The sequence below is a fragment of the Rhinolophus sinicus genome, linkage group LG02 (assembly GCF_036562045.2).
Source record: "Rhinolophus sinicus isolate RSC01 linkage group LG02, ASM3656204v1, whole genome shotgun sequence".
Classification (NCBI taxonomy): domain Eukaryota; kingdom Metazoa; phylum Chordata; class Mammalia; order Chiroptera; family Rhinolophidae; genus Rhinolophus; species Rhinolophus sinicus.
The window spans coordinates 5,696,278-5,717,442 of NC_133752.1; the positions used below are offsets into that span (position 1 = coordinate 5,696,278).

Below are 21,165 nucleotides of genomic sequence, written 5' to 3' on the forward strand. Positions count from 1 at the left end.
AGGCTGCGTGAAAAAGTTAGATGACCTGAACTTTTCGCCAACAATTCATGGCTCTTGCATCACAACAACGCACCAGCTCACACAGCACTGTCTGTGAGGGAGTTTTTAGCCAGTCAACAAATAACTGCATTGGAACACCCTCCCTACTCACCTGATCTGGCCTCAGATGACTTCTTTCTTTACCCAAAGATAAAGGAAATATTGAAAGGACGACATTTGAATGACATTCAGGACATCAAGGGTAATATGATAACAGCTCTGATGGCCATTTCAGGAAAAGAGTTCCACAATTGCTTTGAAGGGTGGACTAGGCACTGGCATCAGTGCATAGCTTCCCAAGGGGAGTACTTCCAAGGTGACCATAGTGATATTCAGCAATGAGGTATGTAGCATTTGTTCTAGGGTGAGCTTGCGAACTTAATTGTCTGACCTCATATCCAGGAGGGGTTTTCTTATCACTTTTGTACAAGTAGTGAAAGTGAAGCCCATGTTATCCAGTTGGCCACTGACCAGGCCAAGGCACCATGTGTCTCCTTTCCCTACATGAGGCCGCTGAGCTACCTCGTGTGGTGCTGGGGATCATACGCTTCCTTAGGACACAAGTACGGTTCATTCATTCATTCATTCATTCATGGGGTAAGGGAGTAAATAAGACCTGGATCCCACCCTCAAGCATCTTATAGCATAGAGGCAGAGAAGCGACGGCAGCACAGCACAACAGTTTATGATGGAAGAACGTGCAGGGCATGTTCAGACCAAGGAAGTGACCTGGGCCGATGCGGAGAGGGTTAGAAGTTTTCCAGGGAGAAAATGATACTTGTGCTGAAGGCAAAGGAGGCCTTCACTGGATCCAGATGGGACTCAGGGCTCCCAGGCATTGGAGCAGAGGTGAGAGGCACTTTCAGAGGAGATGAGATAGTTCCTTCTGAGGGGATGGAGGTGGCAGGAGGAAGCCTGGTGTCCCAGACAGCATTCGGTGCCAACGTCAGGGGGGCCAGGGCTCAAATCCCACCTGTGTCACTTGCTGCTGCTACTTAACCTATCTGTGCACGAAGGTTCTACACCTGGATGTGGAAATATGATTCCCTATCATTTTATGATGATGACATTGCATAATAATAAAATAGCTAACGTAACATTCATTATTTCCAGACACTGTTCTGGGCTTTATGCCTTTTACTTCTTTCATCTTCTCAATTCTTTTAGACACTACAATTTTCCCTATTCTATAGCTGAGGAAACTAATCTTGACTGAGGAAATGAAGTCACTGCATCTTTGGAAACAGAGCTGTGTTGTGTTGACCCCCAAACCTGGAGTGCTTCTCTCTGTCCCGAACCTCCTTGGTGCCCCCAGACACGCAGGAAACCACCAGGAGAGAAGCGTGCTGCTTCTCTTGGGTGTGTCTGTGTCTCCCTTTACACTGGCACCTCCTCAAGCTGAGGGTCTGTCTTACTAACTCTGTGTGTGGTCCTCTTCACATAGTACCTGCTCGATAAAAGCCAAATGAATATGAGACGAGAGGAGAGCATAGAATAGATGGGTAGGAGAGACTATTGCTTTGAATGTGAGACCAGATGCTGTAAGACTGTTTCCTCTTGGGCTGGAGATCTTTGACCATTCGTATAAGAAGAGTAATATTTATAGCCTAGGACGACTTGGCCTCATGGGTGGTTTCTCACTTAAGGTGTGAACGTCCTAGCCTCCCAGCAAAGAGGAAAATCTGTAGACCAATATAACAAATTCAGAATTTGTGGGCAGCATACTCTGCTGTCTCTCAAGGTGTGAACTAGTAGCTAAACCTATGTTTTGAACTCTTAACTGCTTTATGGCACCGATGTCATTGGATCCAGGGGGAAGTGAGGGCACTTAGCTGCTTCTTTAAGGCAGTTTGGGATCTGGAGTCCAACGCAAGCACCAACCGTTGGTGTCTCTTAGCAAAAAGCGAGTGCCCTCTGTCTTGGGTCTTTCATCTCACAGAAGACCTTCTAGTTCTGCTGAATCACAGAACGTTTTTTTCCCAAAGAGTAGCTGCCAAATCATTTGAAATATAAAAAGTATATATTAATCCATAAATCAAACTGTCTCAGAGCATACTGGAGCAGAGAATCTTGGAAACACACGTTGCTCCTATTTTCTGCACCAAGTCTGTTTGTTTTGAAAGACTGGTTTAGTTTCACTTAGAAAAGGAAAGCTATTTTTATTCTCATTTGATTTATAAAAAATTTCAATATGGAAACTTCTCTTTTCTGGCTCTTGAATAGAGGAGCTGGCAGGTCAGGGCAGCTGGCCTTGGCTCAGTTCCCCACTCAGGCCTGGGGGACTTGGCTTTCGCAAGAAACTTTCTGGGCCACAGACCATCTTCTCTACTAAAAAAAGGATTGTTTCTGACGTCCCTTCCAATGCCAGCATTCTACTGAAGTATTTACAAAGAGCGTTCAAAACTGGTCCTGTGATTTGCTCCATGAAAAGAAGATTTGGAATTGGGGGAAATCTCAGAAATACTCTTAGTGATTCTGGAGATCCGTTATCATGTTTAATAGAGTGTTGGCAGAGACACCAGGAGACAAGGGATATTGCAGTTCACAGGAGGTACTGGAGCATATGCAGAAGGTGCAAAATAGACGATCAAAATCTAGTTAGAGGTCTCACCTACATCCAGGATATCAAAAGGGTCAGCAAAGTAGAGAGTAAGGAGAATTGTTTTTTAAATATGTATTTTTGGAAAATATACTGCTGTGCCGTGAGACCCATATACCTCCTGAGACAGGAGGTACCTGCTCCTCACCTCAAGCCTGGCGGGGGGTGGTCTCAGGGGTCTGGAATCTGAGTCTCCTCTGGCAAATCTAAAGAGTAAGGATGAGCTAAGCGTGCATGAATGGCACGTGCATGAATGGCGGGGGGTTGGGGGGGAGAGGGTATTGGCTGTGTTGGACATCCTGCACTCCAAGAATGTCTCTGGGAGGAAGACGGGTTATAACGTGAGTGTTTTCCGTAGATAAAAGGAGTGCTACGAGCAAAAGAGAGCTGGCGTGGAGTTGTCCTAGTGCCTGTCAATGATGGAACCTGGAGGAGTGAAAGACCTCTGCTAAGAGAAGGTAGACAAGGTAGAAGAAGGGCCAGAGGAAGGTGAGGGCATCTCCCACAGCAGAGACCCGCAGGGAGAGCCACCAACAACGGGGCAGGGGTGACGAGGGGCCTGTGAGTCTGACCCCCTTTTGGACAGTTCATGGTCCTAACTGCCAAACGCAGACCACCAGCTCACAGCACCACTGGCCAAACAAGAGCTTCCCTGCCACCCTCTCCTTCCCTTCGTTCTCCAGCTCTACATGCTCCAAACATGGGGGAGATGGTAGGAGGAAGTGCTAGGGAGGGGAATGAGCAAAAGCCGACTAGAGACCCTTTCCTTGACTGTAGGTGCCGCAAACTGCAGCCATTTCCCACCCTCAAAGTGCAGGCCCTCACAACGGGGCGAGAGGGGAGAGCTGAGAATTGAAATTGACGTCGAAGTTTTGTTTTTTAAATAAATATACACTTTTAATAGTAAAGCGAGATTGTGAATTAAACTGTCTGTGATAGTTTGTGTTACTTAAGAGAGACTAGAGTCAGGACCAAGGAAAACAGAGTCGTTTGGAACATTCTTATGTATATGTTGTTCAAAGAACTAAATATTTCCTTTTAGGTCACTATGCCGAGGACTATTGTTTTGATTTGTACCAATCACAGATTCAAAAATCAGGACAACAGTGGGATATAAACATCCTTAGGTCCTTAGATCTCTTTTACTCTAAAGTATTTTAGATAATGTGCTTGTAGGTGTGTGTGTGTGTGTGTGTGTGTATGTGTGTGTTTGCACGCATGTGTGTGTGGTTTATTTTTATATTTATGCCATGATTTTAATAGTGAGATATTTCAGATATCAATGGGAAAGTCACCCAACTTAACAAAATCCTAATTTCATTTTTTAAATCTTTTGTCAAACCATTAAATCATATACTCTGATTTTTGATTTAGAAATTATAATCAACGCAACTAAGGAATATTGAAAACTACTGGTGATAGGTAAGGAATTAGTTTCCTTTTCATGGTCAGACATCTTCCTTTTAATTCATTTATGAAGTAAATGATTTTTTTTTCCTTGCCTTAAATCAAAATTTCTATCGGGCTTCAGTATCGGTCATGAAGCAGCCATGTAATTTTTATGACTACACTGCATTTTTAAAAAGAACAAGTAACAATGAATTGCCTGAAATACCTTCAACTGAAGATCAAATCCATGTTCAAATCCCTTTGCTTATTATCAAAATGGATCTTCGAGATCCTTGTTAATTAGAATGTAGTTGATGGACCAGCCACCTCAGGAAAATCTGGAGCCCTGTTAGAAGTACGGGCCCCTTTCTTACCTACTGCACTGGAGTCTGTGGCCATCAGAGTTTGAGAAGCACTCTTGTACACAGTATGTTGCAGGGGTTTGTTGTCTGGGTGCTGCACTAGCCCTTGTGGTCGTATAGCCCTGCACCGTCAGAGTGAAAAGGACAAGAGCAGAACGAGGTTTAATCAAGCTACGTCGCTTGCAACGTGTGTGACCTCGGGCAATCCATTTCACTTTCCGTTCCAGTTTTCTCATTTTAAAAACGTGGACAATGTTTTTTTTTTACCACGACTCTGCCAAGTAGGACACATTTAAAACAATGATATATATAATGGACCCCGTGTACTATCTGGTTCATACCAACACTCCACAAATTTATTTCCAGCAAGGGAACGGTATACCCACCATTGTCAAAATAACACTAATTTCTCTTTCCTCTTTCCTTCTTTCTTATTTTTGATTTTCTTCCCCCAAACTTCTGCATGTTTGGTAATTTTAGCCACCCAGAGTATAACTAAGAATATTGAAAAATGTTTGCATTACTTTAGTGGAACTAAAATTATTAATATCAAAACCACCGTACGTCACCGTCCCTGCTTGTTGCATGGTAGGACATACCCTGTGTTCTCAGCTTAAGCGTTTGACTCTTGGCCTAACACACCTCTGTTAGCTCTGCTGATCTCATTTCCGAACCCCCAGAACACGATAAGCAGGAGTGAGGGGTGAGGGAATGGCAGCTGCAGAAACGAGCACGGAGAGCTTGCAGTTGCCTGGCAGAGGGAAAGCTGCCCCAGCAGCTTTGAATTACGATCTGAGTCATCAAAAAGGGGTGAATTCTCTTCCTGAGTCTCTACTGTTTGAAAAGGTAGGGAGATTTTTCATATCTACCCAAAAGTTGAGCATGCAAAATTATTTTTAAAATTGGGATTTCTGAGTGAATGAGGCAGAATCGAGGTTTCAGCAATACTAAATTAAAAATAAGCAGTTTCTGTGTGAATGAATTCTCAAGAGGTTTCTTCTGTATAAGTGGCAACATTAACACTCTGGCTCAGGGAAGTTTTTATGACTTTGTTTTTGTTTTTTCCCTTTTTCCCACCTTTTTTTTTTTTTTGGCTTTGAGGTTTTGAATTCTAGTAAAGTCAAGTAAATGGGTTAATAAGAAATACAAAAATGTCTCAGCTGAGGCCAAGTAGATGAGCAATTTATTATTTCTACAAGAGAATCATGAAGAAAACCTTGAGACTTCTGCTTCTGGGAAGATGATTTACTTTGATCTATTTTTTCCGTTAAGTCCAAATAAACACCTTAGATATTATATTAGGAAAAACATAAGGAAACTCTGAAATGTGGGGAGAAGATGGCAGACTGGCTAGAGACCTCTAGACCCAAGGAGCAACGAGATGATGTGTTTCCTGAGGTTTGTTTGTTTGTTTTGTTTTTTTCTGCTTCACATGTCCCAAACGTGGAGCTGAAGAAGCCAGCCATCCAGAAACGCTGATAGGCATAAATAAAAAAATGCCTCAACAAAAGATTGCCTTCTCTACCCAGAGGAATGGGAAAAGGGCAGGCTAACAGGACAGAAAACTTCTAGAAAATAACTGCTTTATGGTAGCTGCACACAACAGAAAAACACTGTGTCCCACCCCTGCCAGCAAAGGCTGAGTGGGGACCCTAAACTGTCACCCTCCCAGTGTAACTAAGGTCCCCAAACCCCCTGCTGGGGTGGTGGTAGAGGAGGTTGAGTAGGGAGCTGGAATTTTTCTGTCTGCCGGGCAGTAATGAGCCTTCTCTCCATCACAGTGTCTGTGGAGACCATGTGGGGTAGCTGTACTTCCAGCCTCATTGGGCAGTAATGAGGTATTTCTCCCCCCACACACATGGTGAGGTGGTGTCCGTGGAGGCTTACTGGGGAGTTGTAAGGAGACACTCTACCCTGCCCCCCAAACAGAGAGGTAAGAATGAGGCCCAGTCAGAAGGAGATCTCCCACCCTGCCTGCAATAAGAAGCAGCATTCCAACTGTGTATAGTCAAGTGGAGAATCTAGACACTTATACCCACACAGCACCAGGGAGTAGGAAGGCAGCATCTTCTTTCGCTTGTCAGAGAGGAAGCCAGTTAAAACACAAGGTTTTAAGAGAGGTCCAGAATCTTATAACACCCAGAACGTACATGTTCAATTGAAAATCACTCTTCATACCAAGCACCAGAAAGTTCTGGTTAATGAGAAAAAGGCAATCAATAAATGCCAACAGCAAGAAAACGAAGACGTTAGAATTATCTGACAAAGATTTGACAGCACCATCCCAAAAATGTTTCAGTGAGCAATTAAGAACGTGCTTGAAACAAATGGAAAAATAAGAATTTAGCAAAGAAAATGCAAAGTCTTAGCAAAGAAACTGAAGATGTAAAAAAGAACTAAATGGAAAATTTGGAAGTGAAACTACAATAAGTATGACAAAAACCTGAATGGGTGGGCTCAATAGGAGGATGGAATGTGAAGAGGAAAAAATCAATGAACTGAAAGTAGAACAGAAATTATTCAATCTGGACAACATGAAGAAAATAAACTAAAACATAAACAAACAAAGAAAGAACAAACAAATGAATAAAGGATGCCTCGGAGACCTGTGAGACTGTAACAAAAGATCTAACATTTGTGTAATGAAAGTCCCCAGAAAGAGAAGAAAAAGAGGACAGGGTTAAAAAAATAAAGAAACGTGACAACTTCCCAATTTTGTAAAAGACATAAACCTACTTATTCAAGAAGCTGAGTGAATCCCAAACAGGAAAAACCCAAAGAAATCCACATTAAGACACACTGTAGTCAAACTTCTGAAAACTGAAAATAGAGAAAATATCTCGAAAGTAGCGAGAGAGAAATTACTTATTGTTTTACTTATAGGGGAAAGAAAATTTGAAGAGGAGTAAATTATTCAGTAGAAATCAGAGACCAGAAGAAAGCAGCACTACATTTTGCAAGAGCTGAAAAAAAAATTGAAGAGAACTATAAAGGTAGAATACTATATATAGCAAAAATATCCTTCAGGAATGCAGGGGAAATCAAGACATTCTTAAATGAAGAAAAACTAAAAGAATTTGTCACTAGCATATCTACTATAACAAATGACTAAAATGAGTTTTTTAATCAGAAAGAAAGTATTAAAAGGAGTGACCTTGGAACACCATGAAGGATAAAAGAACATAGTAAGCTAAAACATAGATATACAAAAAGACTTTCCTCTTCCTCTTGAGTCTTCTAAACTATGTTTGATGGTTGAAGCAAAAATTATAACACTGTGTGTTCCAAATGTATGATAGAGGAAATATTTAAGACAGTTATAAGTGAGAGACATAATTGGATGTAAGTTTTCTACACTTTACTTGAACTGGTGAAATGACAACACCAGTAGAGTATGGTAAGTTTTATATATATATATATATATATTAATACCAGAGCAACCACTAAAAAAGCTATTCAAAAGGATATACTCAAATACACTAGAGATAAATAAAAATGTAATTCTAAAAAATAAATGTTCAAATAACCCACAGGAAGGCTGGAAAAAGGAGAAAGACAGGCAAATAGAATAAGTAGAAAACAAAAAATAAAAAGGCAGTCTTATGCCCTAACATATAAATAAGTGCATTAAATGTAAATGGTCAAATTTACTTTAATCTGACAGATATTGGCAGAACAGATGAAAAGCTCATCTCACAACTATGGCTCAACTATACACTGTCTACAAGAAATTCACTTCAAATATAGTGATATAGGTAAGTTGAAAGTAACAGGATGGAAAATAATATCCATTTAAACATTTTAATTAATTCCCAAATATTAATAAAAGGAAAGCAGGAGTGACTATATTAATATCAAATAGAGAATATTACCGGACAGAAAGGAACATAAATGATAAAAGGCCCAATGCCACAAGAAAACATAGCAATCCTAAACGAGTGTGCACGAAAAAACAGAGCTGCAAAATATATGAAGAGAATTGATAGAACTGAAGGGAGAAATGGGTACATCCACAATTAGTGTTAAAAACTTCAACACCTTCTCTCAACAACTAATAGTACAACCAGACAGAAAATTATCAGGGGTAGAGACGAACTCGACCACACCATTGATTACTAGGATCTAATCAACATTTAGAGAACACTCCACGCAGCAGTAGCAGAATACACATTCTTTTCAAGTGCCCACGAAACATGTCAATGTAGACCACATCCTGGTCTAAAACAAACCTCAACAAATTTAAGAGTTTAAATCATGTATCATGTGCTCTCTGACCAATGTGAACCCCCTTCCTTGTAGCCCCCGGGTCCATATAAAAGGCCAATAGGAGGGATCCTTGCAGTGATATAATGTCCTATGTCTTGACTGTGCCAATGTCCACATCCTAATTATGATGTTTCACTACAGTTTTGGAAGATATTACCACTGGGAGAAACTGAATAGAGGGCACACTGCATTTTGCTTTTTTTTTTTTTTTTTTTTTTAATAACTGCATGAGATTTTACAACAATCTCAAATTTAAAAAGTGTAATTAAAAATAAAAAGAACACATTGACATCTTCCTCTCCTCTGGAATATGGGCTACTTCTGGATTGTGTTTGGGGAATGAGGTTAAAGGAAGTGTACAGAGAATATGATATGTGCAGGTATCTCTCCACTCCCTGTAGAGAGAGACACAGATAGGGTGGAAATGGACACATTTGTTCATTCGTTCATTTGTCCATACAGTCAATTCATTCACTTTTTTATATGCTTATGCATGCATTCATTTATAAACATTTCATTCACTTATTCATCTTATTTTTCATTCAAACAGTTAATTATTGAGACCATCTGTATATGAGATATGGTACTAGGCACTAAGGGAATGGAAGAATGAGCATGACATGGTCACTGAATTTAGGGAGCTTGCAGTAGTTCATTTATATATTCCATCAACCAAATACACTACCAACTCAACCAACCAACCAACCAACCAACCAACCAACCAACCAACCAACCAACCAATGTTGATAAGTGCCTATTCTATCCTCAACACCTGTCACATTGCTTGGCATAAAAATATAAATATATACGCCATTAATTTTATACCTGTTCATTGACTGCATAAAGGAAGCATGTTTTCAGAGCTGGGTGCCAAATTATTAGTCTGCTGACAACCCAGGAAGTCATGTAGATACAGAATGGGAAAGGGGAGTAGGTCTCCAATTCTATGCAGAGGGGTGGATAAGACCTTACACTCAGCAGGACAGATTTCATTTAGCTCCAGGATTAAATCCAAGCCCCTAAACAGGGATCGCTAGGCTCTCACAGCATGGCCCCAGCCCCATCTCCTGCTAGTTCAGCTAGGCTCCTTATGTTTCCGTTTTTCTCTGCATTTGTTTCCTCCGTGGGAATGTTCTCTCCCCGTTTGTAAACCGAAAGCCCCCACCGTTCTGTAGCTTTTGGTGCCTTCCTGTTACACCACGGAGGGAGAGCTAGTGGCTGCTCTTCTCTGTTTCCCGTACCACTTAAGTATATGGTCTGTAAAGCTTCTAATCGTATGCCAGGAGACTGTATTAGGGGGCTCAGAGAGCCAATAAATAGGGACTGAATTCCACTTTTTCCACTTACTGATTGTTTTAACTCAGGGAAGGTTGTTAACCTCTCAGGATCTTTCTCCTTGTGACTTTACAGATGCAAATGGGATCAAATCTCAGAACTGAGACGAGGGTTTAGAAAAATAACCCGTGGACAGTGTTCAGAAAACTGCCCGGAATGTGTGAGGCACTGAGGAAAAATATTGGCAATTTTTTGCATTATGGGAAATCTCTTTTGCATTTCTGTTCACTTCCCTTTCCCGTGAGGCAGGGTTTTTGTCTTGTTCATTTTGGTATTCCCAGCTTTGGGACTCTTGGGCAGTAATAATAAGGTTTACTAACAATCACCACGCCTGTCATCAATATATTTCTTACTGGTACACAGTAGATAATAGATGTTTGTTGAAACAACTTGTTTGGAAATCACTAAATTGCCAGACTTCTTGTGCTTCTTCCAGTTATATCACATTAATTTATGTTCACTGAAATTCTAGTATTCTCTGGAGGGGTCTAAGAAAACGCCAGAGGCGAGAGAGAGAGAGAGAGAGAGAGAGAGAGAGAGAGAGAATGGAAGTGTGTGAGTGGGGTATATTTGTTTGCCCAGGAATTATAGTGTAGGATACTTTGTGAGATACAGAACAGAGATACACGAGTTTGGGAGGTGCTTTCAGAATAATTAGTTATGAGGAAAGAAACTGTGTGAAGGTTTACATATTATATACATGAATTTCTCGTGTAGGTCATGTAGATGTTTCTCTCTTGTTGACTCGGTAGCTATAGGAAGAGAAAGCTCTCTACCCTCCCAACCCCCTCCCCTCCTGTTCTCCCCTACCTCTCTCTGCGAGCTAAAGGGACACTCTGGCACATGTAGAAACTAGAATGGAAAAGAAAGGGGTCTATCAACTGGGTGTTGTGAATGTGTTAGGGTGCATAGTAAGTTTACTGGGGCTGCTGTACTGAAGTCCCATGAATTGGGGGGCTTGGAGCAACAGAAATGTATTCTCTTACAGTTCTGGAGACCAGAAGTCTGAAACCAAGGTGTGGGCGGGGTTCATTGCTTCTCCCCAGCTTATGGTGCTTTGCTGGCAATTTTGGGTATTCTTTCCTTCAGCTGTATTGTCCCATGGGTATCTGTGTCCAAATTTCCTCTTTTTAGAAGCCAACCTGTCCTGTTGGAGAAGGGGACCACCCTATTCCAATGTGACCTCATCTTAGCTAGTGCATCTGTGAAAATCTTATTTCCAAATAAGGTGACAGTCGGAGGTACTAGTGGTAAGAACTTAAACATATGAATTCTAGGGAGACACAATTCAACCTATAAATGGTATAACGAAGGTTTCAACTGTAAAATCACTCAAGATTGAAAACCAACAACTTCTGTAACCTTCTCATTTCGTGCAGGAGAAGTCAAAGCCCAGAATTGTTTCCGAATAAGGCAGAGTGGGAAGGACGTCCCCACTTCAGAATTTTAGCTCCGTTTCTTACGAGCCACGTGACTTACAATCATCCACGGGGAACTTTATCCTCCACTTGGAAATGGCATTATCTGAAACTGCCCAGCAGGGGGGATAAAGGTCAAATGGGACCATTGCCATGAAGATGCTTTACTGACTCTAATAGACACATAGGAAGGGTGAAGGGTAATTGGTTTAAAGTCACAGTGTAAGCGACAGGCCAACATGCTATAGGCATCTGTGCAGCATCACATCGAGTCTGGAGTTTCTCCCTTAGACACAATGCTGTCGCAGCCACCCCTGTCTGGAGGTCAAGGCAGAAGTCTGAGGCTGTCAGGAGCTGGGATGGGGACTGTGTCACAGCCATTGGCTTTCATGCCATTGGAACATTGAAATGTCACCAGGCTGAGAGATCCCACCTGTGTAGAGCTCATAAAAACCAGGTGCCTTTACCCTTTTCGCAGGCAAAATTCTCAATAAAATGATTGCTTTTTCTTTTCTTTTTTTTTGCCAACTTAAGACAGTGGGGTTTAGGGAGGGGGAAAAGCACCCTTGATGGGAGAGCTGAATAATAAAGGTCAGTTCGAGAGCTATGGAAAATTCTGTGGTGGGACTCAAAGCCTCTTCGAGATTGTTTTGTAAGTAAGCAGCAGGGTGGAGTCAGACCAGGGTTTACGCCAAGACTTTACTCACTAGCTGTGTTAATGGTGGGGGCGGAGGGGATCAGTTTAATTAACTTCCTGTTTCATAGTTCATTGCTGTTAAATGGGGTAAAGCTATTTATGCACATTGGGTGGAAGCATAGCCAGGCTCAGCCATTCCAAAGCGTGATCCTACAATAGTTACTGCAGGAAAGCATGCATGCACCCTTAGGGGCCAGTATGTGAGGGGACAGGTGCCAGCGTGACCCTGACTGCAGCACTCTCCGTGGAGTCAGAGAAGTGGAGATGGCTGGGTCCATTAGAAGAGCAAATGAGTGAAATTCTGAGGGTGCAAATAATGGAACACGAGGCAGCAGCTAGAAGACGTGAACGAGAGCAGTGGCTCTCCAGCTGTGGTAACAGGACCAGAGGCATAAACATCACCCAGGAACTGGTAAGAAATGCAAATTCATGGGCCCCAGCCCAGGTCTAATGAATTAGAAAATCTGGGAGTGGGCCCAGCAGTCTTTTAACAAGCCCTCCTTGAGGTTCTGATGTATACTCAAGGTTGAGAACCACAGAAGTAGACGTACATATGGATAGATAGTAAACCATAGTTTAAAAAGGAGAGAATGAGGTTTCTTGTTAAAGGGAATTTATTTTAATTAACAGCATGCACATGCACAAAAAATACTTGATGATAGGGCCTCCCGTTCTAATGAGTTTCTTCCATATGAGAAGGAATGAGGGATAGAAGGAAGGAAAGAAGCTTTGAGCCTTGTCTAAATGAATGTTGATGCTGTGCCATGACATGGGAAGTAGGTTACACTCGGTTTTCTGCACCCAAGATTCTATACACACAAATGGACACCACAGGAAAGACGATAGGCGTGGCACTGATCAAATCCTCACCTTGTCTGGGTGAGGTTCTCAGGGCTACACCTGGACCACCACGCTGGACTGTCCCAGTCACCTCATGGCACACCTACTCAGAACATTCCTATTTCAGTAATGAGGACACCGAAGCAAGAAAGCTTGGGAGACTTGCCCCAGATCACAGGGTTAGGGGCTTCTGGGGACACCTCTCCTGTCCTTCTCATCCTGTGGTTTAAGCTCAGTGACTCTCAACAGATGTTGCCACCCACGGAGCATTCAACAATATCTAGAGATGTGTTTGGTTGTTACAACTGGGGCAGGGTGTCTGGCATCTTGTGAGTAAGGGCAGGGATGCTGAAAAAAATCTTACAATGCACAGGACAGCCCCGCACAACAGAAGGTTACCCAGCCCTAAATGTCAGTAATGACGACGTTGAGAACCCCTGATAGACCTCCCACACAAAACCTCTCTTGTCTCCTTCAAACCAGTATTTGCCAAATTGTGTTTGGAAGATTACATGTGTGCCACGAGTTTTGAATTAGGTGTTCTGTGGGGAGAAGAAACATCAATGAAACAATAATTTATCCTAATGTGTGTGTGTTTTAACATAATATATAAATGCATTTGTGTAGTTGACCTGAATGTTGAGAAGTAGAATGGCCTTGAACTGGAGTCATGCATTTTTACTTTTGCATTTGAATACTGCCTGGCTGCGACTTTTCCCTTCCCCCTTCCTCAAAGAGGACTTTCAGCCACAGATGAAGTATATTCTATTCTCTAGGTTTAGAAATAGGACCGCTACTGAAAGGAATGTGTCCCAGTCTTCCGGTGCCTTAAGACCTGAGGAAAAGCAGCAGCGACAACAGCAAACAACCCCAAGTCTTCTATGCTTCACGTACTGGAAGTCTGGAACCACCGAGAACACTTCCCTAAATCCCTACCCTTCCTGGATTGTGATCACCCCTCGTTTCCAACCTTTGCATGTGCTCCATCATTTCAGTTTAGGAATTATCTCGCCATCACACACATACTGTGGCATCAGTTCAAGCTTGAAATGGAGGCCTTTCTTTTATTCCTACTCACGTGCACACACACAGCATCTGTGTGTAGAGATTTTCCTAAGGGTTAGTTAGGGAGAAAGACTAAATCAAGAGTCATTTACCTCGCAGCCACAAAAACTTCAAACGAAATATCAGACATCTTCTTAAACAGTCTCTGGCCACTCAACCACAGGGGATTGGTCACAGGACAGTTCACATCTCCTAGACCTCCAGCCTCGTGCCACAGGGCTGCCCACTCCTGTCCTGTCAGGCAGGGGGTTTAGCCCCTTCCTTCGTGCCTTAGCTCCTGCTAGCACCCTGGCTATGTTGGGGGTGCCTCTGCCGGCATGTGCTCAAATCTCCCCCATGGCAGGACCCCTGAAGCTAGAAAAGCTCCTGTGTCTGCCCATGGACCCTGTGCCACAACCCACCACCCCCTGGGCACTGTTCCCTACAGGCATTCCTCGTAACCTCAAATTGCTTATCAATGTTACTGCAGAAGGAGTTTCTTCCTAAGAGGAACTCTCATTCATGCGTTAACACATGATGGTCCCTTAAAAGGGGCTGAAGATGTCAACTCAGGTTAAGCATCTCTAATAACCTGAGTTTGAGACTCATCCTACAATTAGCTATTTGTTGGGCACTCCTTCAGAGCTTGGCATCGGTTTTGTTCCCAGGGGCCTCATGATGCCGTGCCAAGTCCAACAAGAATTCTGCTCTCATGGAGTATAGGACCTCCATATTTAGTAGTGCCGTTTACTGTTCCTATGTAATCACAAAAAGAGAAGACTTTGCAAGAAAGGAATTCAGCCCTATGAGATCACACCACATAACAATCTGACCTAAACTGGGGACCAGGAAAGGGCATGGGATGTGAGGACGAAGGCGATTTTGAAACAGTGGTGTGCTGCTAAATGTGTACCAGCCGGCTCTCCAGTGGGTGGGGGTGGGGAGAAGAACAAGCCTTGACATGTAAATGTTCCCTGGAGACTATCGATGTGACATATCTGAATGTGCAGTTGGAAAGGCAAGTACAGTTACCGCCATTAGATGGCATTTCTACTATTCAGAAACGACCTTAAGGTCATAGATTCTGTGTGTAATCACTTACATGTGAAGCTTCAAACATCTAAACTCATAGAAACAGAGTTGAATGGTGGTTACCAGGGGCTGGGGGTGGAGGAAATGGGGAGATATTGGCCAAAAGGTACAAACTTACAGTGATAAGATGAATAAATTCTATGGACCTAACGTACAGCATGGCGATTATAGCTGACAATACTCTATCATATATTTGAAAGTTTCTAAGAGAGTAGATTGTAAATGTTCTCATTACGTAAAAAAAAATGGTTATTACGTGAGGCGATGGTGGTAATCATTCTGCAATATGTAAGGGCATCAAATCTCCACGTTGTGCGCTTTAATCTCCCAGTGTTATATGCAAATTATACCTCAGTAAAACTGGAAACAAATAGCATGGAAAGTCGGGCCGTGTAGTAAAATAATCAGGAAACGATGAATTTTCAGAACTTATTACTTTTGTTTTAATATAATCTAGTCATGCATTTATATGATTTTGTTTTTTAATAATAGCTCTGTTTAACAACCAGCATGTAACATTACTGAATATTTAACAGTCAGCCCTTACGAGCCTGTGCAGGCTGTTTCCAACACAGCACTGGAGGTTGAGTGGATTTAACTAGGCCTGGGGAGTCCACACAGGTGGGGAGTCCACACAAGTAAGTGCATGTGCAAGGCCTTGTGATGAGAGGGAGCTTGGCAAGGTCACTAAGGCTTTTAGTCTTTATCCTAATAACAAGTGAAGTCCCTGCAGGTTTATAAGCAGAGGTGAACTGGTCCGGCTGTGCCTGGGAAAGGCCAACTGTGGGAGGAGGGGGTAAAGGGTGTTGGTCCCATTGTCACTGAGTGGTGCAGGTAACTCGTGGGGAGAAGTGTTCAGGTGCTGAATGGGGCTACATGCTATTCAAATCCCTTTCAATTCTGAAATTCCATGACAGTCAAAGAAAGACGGATGCTTTTTGAGGACAGGTAGAAGAGGTGAAAACTGATGAATTAAGAACCTGGAGATGGTGTCTTGCACATCATGTGCCAGCAACTTGAGGCCCCCCGCCCCCCTAAAAAGCTTATCTTTAAAGTAAATAGCCACAGGAAGCAAAGTGAGTCACGTGCTTTCTGTCTCTCTCTCCCCTCCTCATGGGCTTCTAATTTTAAAACATCACTTCCTCGAAGTGTCAGACAATTATATCGGCTGATATATTTTCACCGACATGATCCTAAAGAGGGTAATGTGAATTATTTATGTCATTCCCTCTTGCTGGGAGTGAACAGGACCGTAAACACTGCAACATTTCATTTTAGGAAATTCCTTCATGAGAGATTTCAGAGAGCATGACCCAAGATTCAGAAAACTGATGAATCTTCACAAACAGGAGGGTACATGACCTGCCAGAACCCCCTTTTATGTGTGGCTGTGGCTTTGGCATTGTCTCTGTGACCTTCCCCTGCCCCCCAGGTTTCACCCACAGCTTCCCGACTCCACAGCTGCCTATGTTGGGGGTGCCTCTGCCGGCATGTGCTCAAATCTCCCCCATGGCAGGACCCCTGAAGCTAGAACAGCTCCTGTGTCTGCCCATGGACCCTGTGCCACAACCCACCACCCCCTGGGCACTGTTCCCTTCAGGCCACTGCCACCCTGGTCATTCTGAAAAACAGCCCACCCCTTCACTGTCCAGTCAGAGTAAGTCCCCGTCAGTCCTGGCTGAGGCTAGCTTTAAGAAAAATGGCTTTGGAGACAGTCACATTCCTGCTTCATTATGTACTAATTATGTGACACTGGGTAAGCTAGAGAACCCGTCTGGGCCTCAGTCTTCTTATCTATACAATGGGAATAGGAATACTTCCCATTGGTGAGGAAATGAGTGTATCAAATTTCCTAGCACAATCAATGAATGATGAAATATTACCTTCTATGATTGTTATTTTTTATCTGCTACCGGCCTAACTTGCACCTATGTATTTTTGAAAGACCCATAAATTTACTCAATCATTCTGAGTGTCTATTGTATTCTGGGTACCATGTCGTCTGCATTCTCAAGCTGGGCCCATGATTCATAGGGGCTATTGACTGGATGCCTGTTCTCTTTGTCCAGAGATGCTTTTGGCACTTTTCAGAGAATATTAGCTTTGTGTTGCTGTGGAGTGAAGTGCTAGACATCTACAGGGAGTGAAAAGAGACGTCCCTGGGCCCGAAGAGCCCACATTCCTGTGTGTCCACCCTGCTTTGGAGCTGCTGTCCTGTGTAGGCAGCTCTGAATGCAGGTCTCCAGTGCTTACTCCCTCAAAGTGCATTTTAATGTGAGTCTGTAACCCATTAGGTAAACATCCTCTTTCTTTTCTCTCTTACGAGTGCTTGTAAGGGAAGGAGACAGACTGCTATTTAATAGACACCTACTATGTATTTGCACTCCAGTTGGGTTTGACAGGCATGCGTCTCATTTCTTCTGTACAGTGACCTTGGGAAAAGACATCCTTCACCTGGTTTTGGAATTGAATTAGCTAAAGGTCAGAGAAGTTAAAGAACTTGCCACCAGGTCTAGCACTTGCCATGACACCAAAACCTGGCCATTTTGTTGCACGCAAGGCCATTAACCTACAATCTTGCAGTTTCACATTCTGGCTTGGAACCAACTTGTAACACCTCTCAGATCATTATAGCAAAAGCAACAGCATCGTCCTGTCAGAGGGAGTTATGACATCCCTTAGCCCCATCTTTCCCTCCTCTTTATTTGGTCCCATTTTACGGGGACCAGTCTGTGGACACTTTTGTCCTTTTCATAGTTGAGGAAAGCTTACCAAAAGGAAAGTTGGATGGACTCACCATTGGAGGCAACACAATTCAGCAAGCGATATGGCTCAATGACCTGCCCCGGCACTCACCACACGTCTTCTAGATTACAGCCAAGTCCCAGCTGCCATAACAGACAGCTCCATCAGACTTCCTTCACTGTCGAAATGTTTTATGTCACTGACTATTGAGACAGCACACCCCTTTCTGCTTTCCCTGTAAGGATCTTGGTCTGTAACGGTCTCGGTCTGTTTGATGGGTGCCGTGGTCAAGGAGAACCAAATCAGGCTGACGCAGGACAGGACAGGACGTTGCTAGCAGGAACCTGGAGACTGCTGGCTGGGGGACAAAGCAGGTGAGCAGAGCCCAGGTGGGGCCACAAGCCTGACTCACACCTGCTGCTTACACCAAACAATTGCAGGGTCCCCTGGTCTCCTTTCCTTGTGTTGTGTTCCCAAATGCTAAGCTCAGGGACGCAAGTCTCCCAGTGCCCCACGCCCACACCAGGAGTCTTCCTGCCTAGAGTAAAGGTAGCAAATGTGCCATTTCTTTGCTTTCTTTTTTTGTCAGCATTCTATCCAAAGACCTGGATGCTGATCTTTTGTTATGTACATTGCGAATAGCTTTTCCCAGGATGAGGCTTGCCGTCTCTTTTGATGATCAGAGGTTCCTCTTCCATTTCATATTGATTGGTAGTGGTTGCCCGGAGCATTACTTGACAAAGGGTTCAGAGACCATGGGCAGACTCAGGAAGAAAAAGCGCCATGATCTATTAAAGATGTCTGACAACCGCGAGGGCCCCCAGGACTGTCATCTTATAGCCCTGGAATAAGCTAGCAAAATTGGGTGGAACTCTGGGGAGAGGTGAGTGGAATGATAAAAATTCATGAAAAGAGCACGGGTAGTGCAGACTGTCAGCAGATAGTGGAAATACACACATTCTCTCTCTCTCTCAAGGAGGCAGGGAGGTTTCACCTTTTCCGAGGAGGTGCCATAAGCTCTAGATTTAAAGGATGACCAGGAGTTTACCAAGTAGAAAGAAAAGAACATCTCAAGAAAGGTAAATGGAGAGTGGGATGAACAGCGCGGTGTGCTCAGGGAAGTCCAAGCACTGTGATTGGCCCTGGGTCAGCACAGGTGTAGCCGGCGATGGTACGAGACAAAGCTGCAGCGATGGCTGTGTCGCCATGGACACACTCTCTGCATATTGAGAAGTCGAGACTTCATTCTGCTGCTTAGGGTGTCAGGTTGTGGTTCTGTCTTTTAGTTAGCTTCGGGGTCAAACTGTGTAAGATAATAAATGAGGCTTGAGAGACAAGCAAAACAATATAGGAACAGGAAACCAGGAAATGCTTAGAAATTAGCAGTGGTAAGATCGTAGCATAAACTAGGTCTTACATCAGGGAGCTGCTTTCAACCTTCATGATTGCCTTTAGCAGAAGCTTCTGTCTGAGGGTAGAAAGGAAGCCATGGAAGAGAAAGTTGGGGACTTAGCTGTGGAAAAACTGGGGAGAATGAGAGTAAAGGGTAATTAATAGGACCTCGGGCCCAAGGCTTGTGGTAGCAATCTAGTTATCAATCTTAGAGTGTGGGGGTAATGAAAGAGCCTGGGGGTTGGGAGCAGTCCTGGGCTATCATCTGGGCAGTTGGCTTTGTAAATGACGAGAAAACTCTATCTCCAGAACCAGGCAGAAGGTGAGATGCAACCAGATCAAGCTGACCTGACACTCAGAACTTTCAGCTGATGTGTTGCCTGCAGGCTTGCAGAGCTAAAGGGTACAGGCTGCACCACTGCAGAGGCCTGGGTTTAAATCCCCACCGGGCACTTTGTGTCTACGAGATCCTGAACAAAATGGGCTCCTTCCTGAGAAGTTAAGTGGCCCTGGCAGGTCAAACCAGGTTAGTGGCGAGCCCAGTGAGTAATGGTCTTCCTGGCTGTAGGGAGGGAGCTCCAGGTTGTCTTGTCAGCTCTGCCAGCTTCCTCCTTCACACAGACAGGACTCTTAGAATTGAACCAGGAAGGAGAGATTTGAGCAGTCCCAGAGCCTGTCCTAGACTCACCAGTCTTGTGAGCTGTACTCTGTGCTCCAGCTTTGATGAACCTCGCGTCTGTCCCACATCCCTGGCCTGTGCCTCAGTTCTCAACAGAAAGGGCTCAGGTATTGCCCAGCTGAGGTATGGACCTTGGCTAAGTGTCGGGGGAGGGGAACTCTCTGAGCACCTACTTCCTCTTCTGCAAAACAAAAAGAATAATTCCAATGTCGTGGACTGGATATGAAACTTTCTTAAGAGTATTGGTGAAAGGTACATACTACACACCAAACATGTTTGCTAAGCGCGAGTGTCTCTATGATGACGAGGATGGTGAGGAGTCATGCATTAGTGGTCTTACTAGCCCACATGCTCTAGAGAGAGAAGAGCAGGTGTGCAAGTTTGTGTAAATGGAAGAGTGCAAGGCAGAATGGGAAGAGATATCCAGCTAGAGAAAGAGACAGTAGCTAAGAAGTTTCTTAGCTAAATATTCAATGTCTTCTCAGTGGCTTCAGGAGAAGGGTAATCTGATTATTATGCAGAGATAGTATGTGAATGAAGAGCATGCAAATAAAGGAACTATTAGAGAGACCTTGGACAAGTCCAGTAACCCACAGGATTCATAGCATTCCATGGCCTGTGGCACCTTCCATGTTCTGGGTAGGGGGAATTGAAAACTTCCCCTTGTTGACTTAGCTGTGTTAGTTTGTCTTTGTCTCGAGATCTTGAACATTTCACATACTGTATTTTATTGTAATTTTCTGTTTATCTGTCTTGCTCACCAGACAATGAACTCTTTGGAGGTGAGGATTATGGGCGTATTTTACCTGTGTTACCTGGTACAAGATAGGCAATGTGAATCCTTGTGTTTGTGAAAAGAATACAAGTTGACTGTACAGAAACCTCTCTGATAGAGGATTTATAAACAGTTCTCAAAGGACACACAGGAAAATGCAGTTTCTTGGAAAGGGGGTAAACAGAAAACAGTCAAACAAACTGAACATGTGTGTAGAAAGGGCAATGACAGCATGCATCATCGATAGTATTGGTTGGGTGAGTAAGAAAACCTTTTGACCAACAATCCAGGAACAGAATAGAAGCAGGAGGAGAGAGATCCCACGTGGAATGATGGAGGCAAGGCTGCCACAGGCAGACTTAGTGAGCCACCATTTTTAAAAGTGCCTTTGAAAAGAAGGTTGGATGAAAGAGAAGAATTTGTGCAATTATAATGTGTGGTTTTTTTTTTTTTTTTGACTCTTATCTGCTTCTCTCACAAGCTATTTTTGGTA

The 21,165-nt window shown here is 43.4% G+C and overlaps 1 protein-coding gene across 2 annotated transcripts in view; it reads right to left on the reverse strand.

Moving 5' to 3' along the window:
* CLNK (cytokine dependent hematopoietic cell linker) overlaps positions 1-18,643 on the reverse strand; it is a 159,861-nt gene extending 141,218 nt beyond the window's left edge. Inside the window, exon 1 of one of the 2 annotated variants that reach the window (XM_019716570.2) lies at positions 17,879-18,643. In XM_019716570.2, coding sequence (XP_019572129.2) covers positions 17,879-17,881 — 3 coding nt within the window. In that variant the 5' untranslated portion in view covers positions 17,882-18,643. Of the gene's footprint in view, positions 1-17,853 lie in introns of both variants that reach the window. The other variant, XM_074321391.1, reaches the window with a different exon arrangement.
* Positions 18,644-21,165: the final 2,522 nt, after the last annotated feature.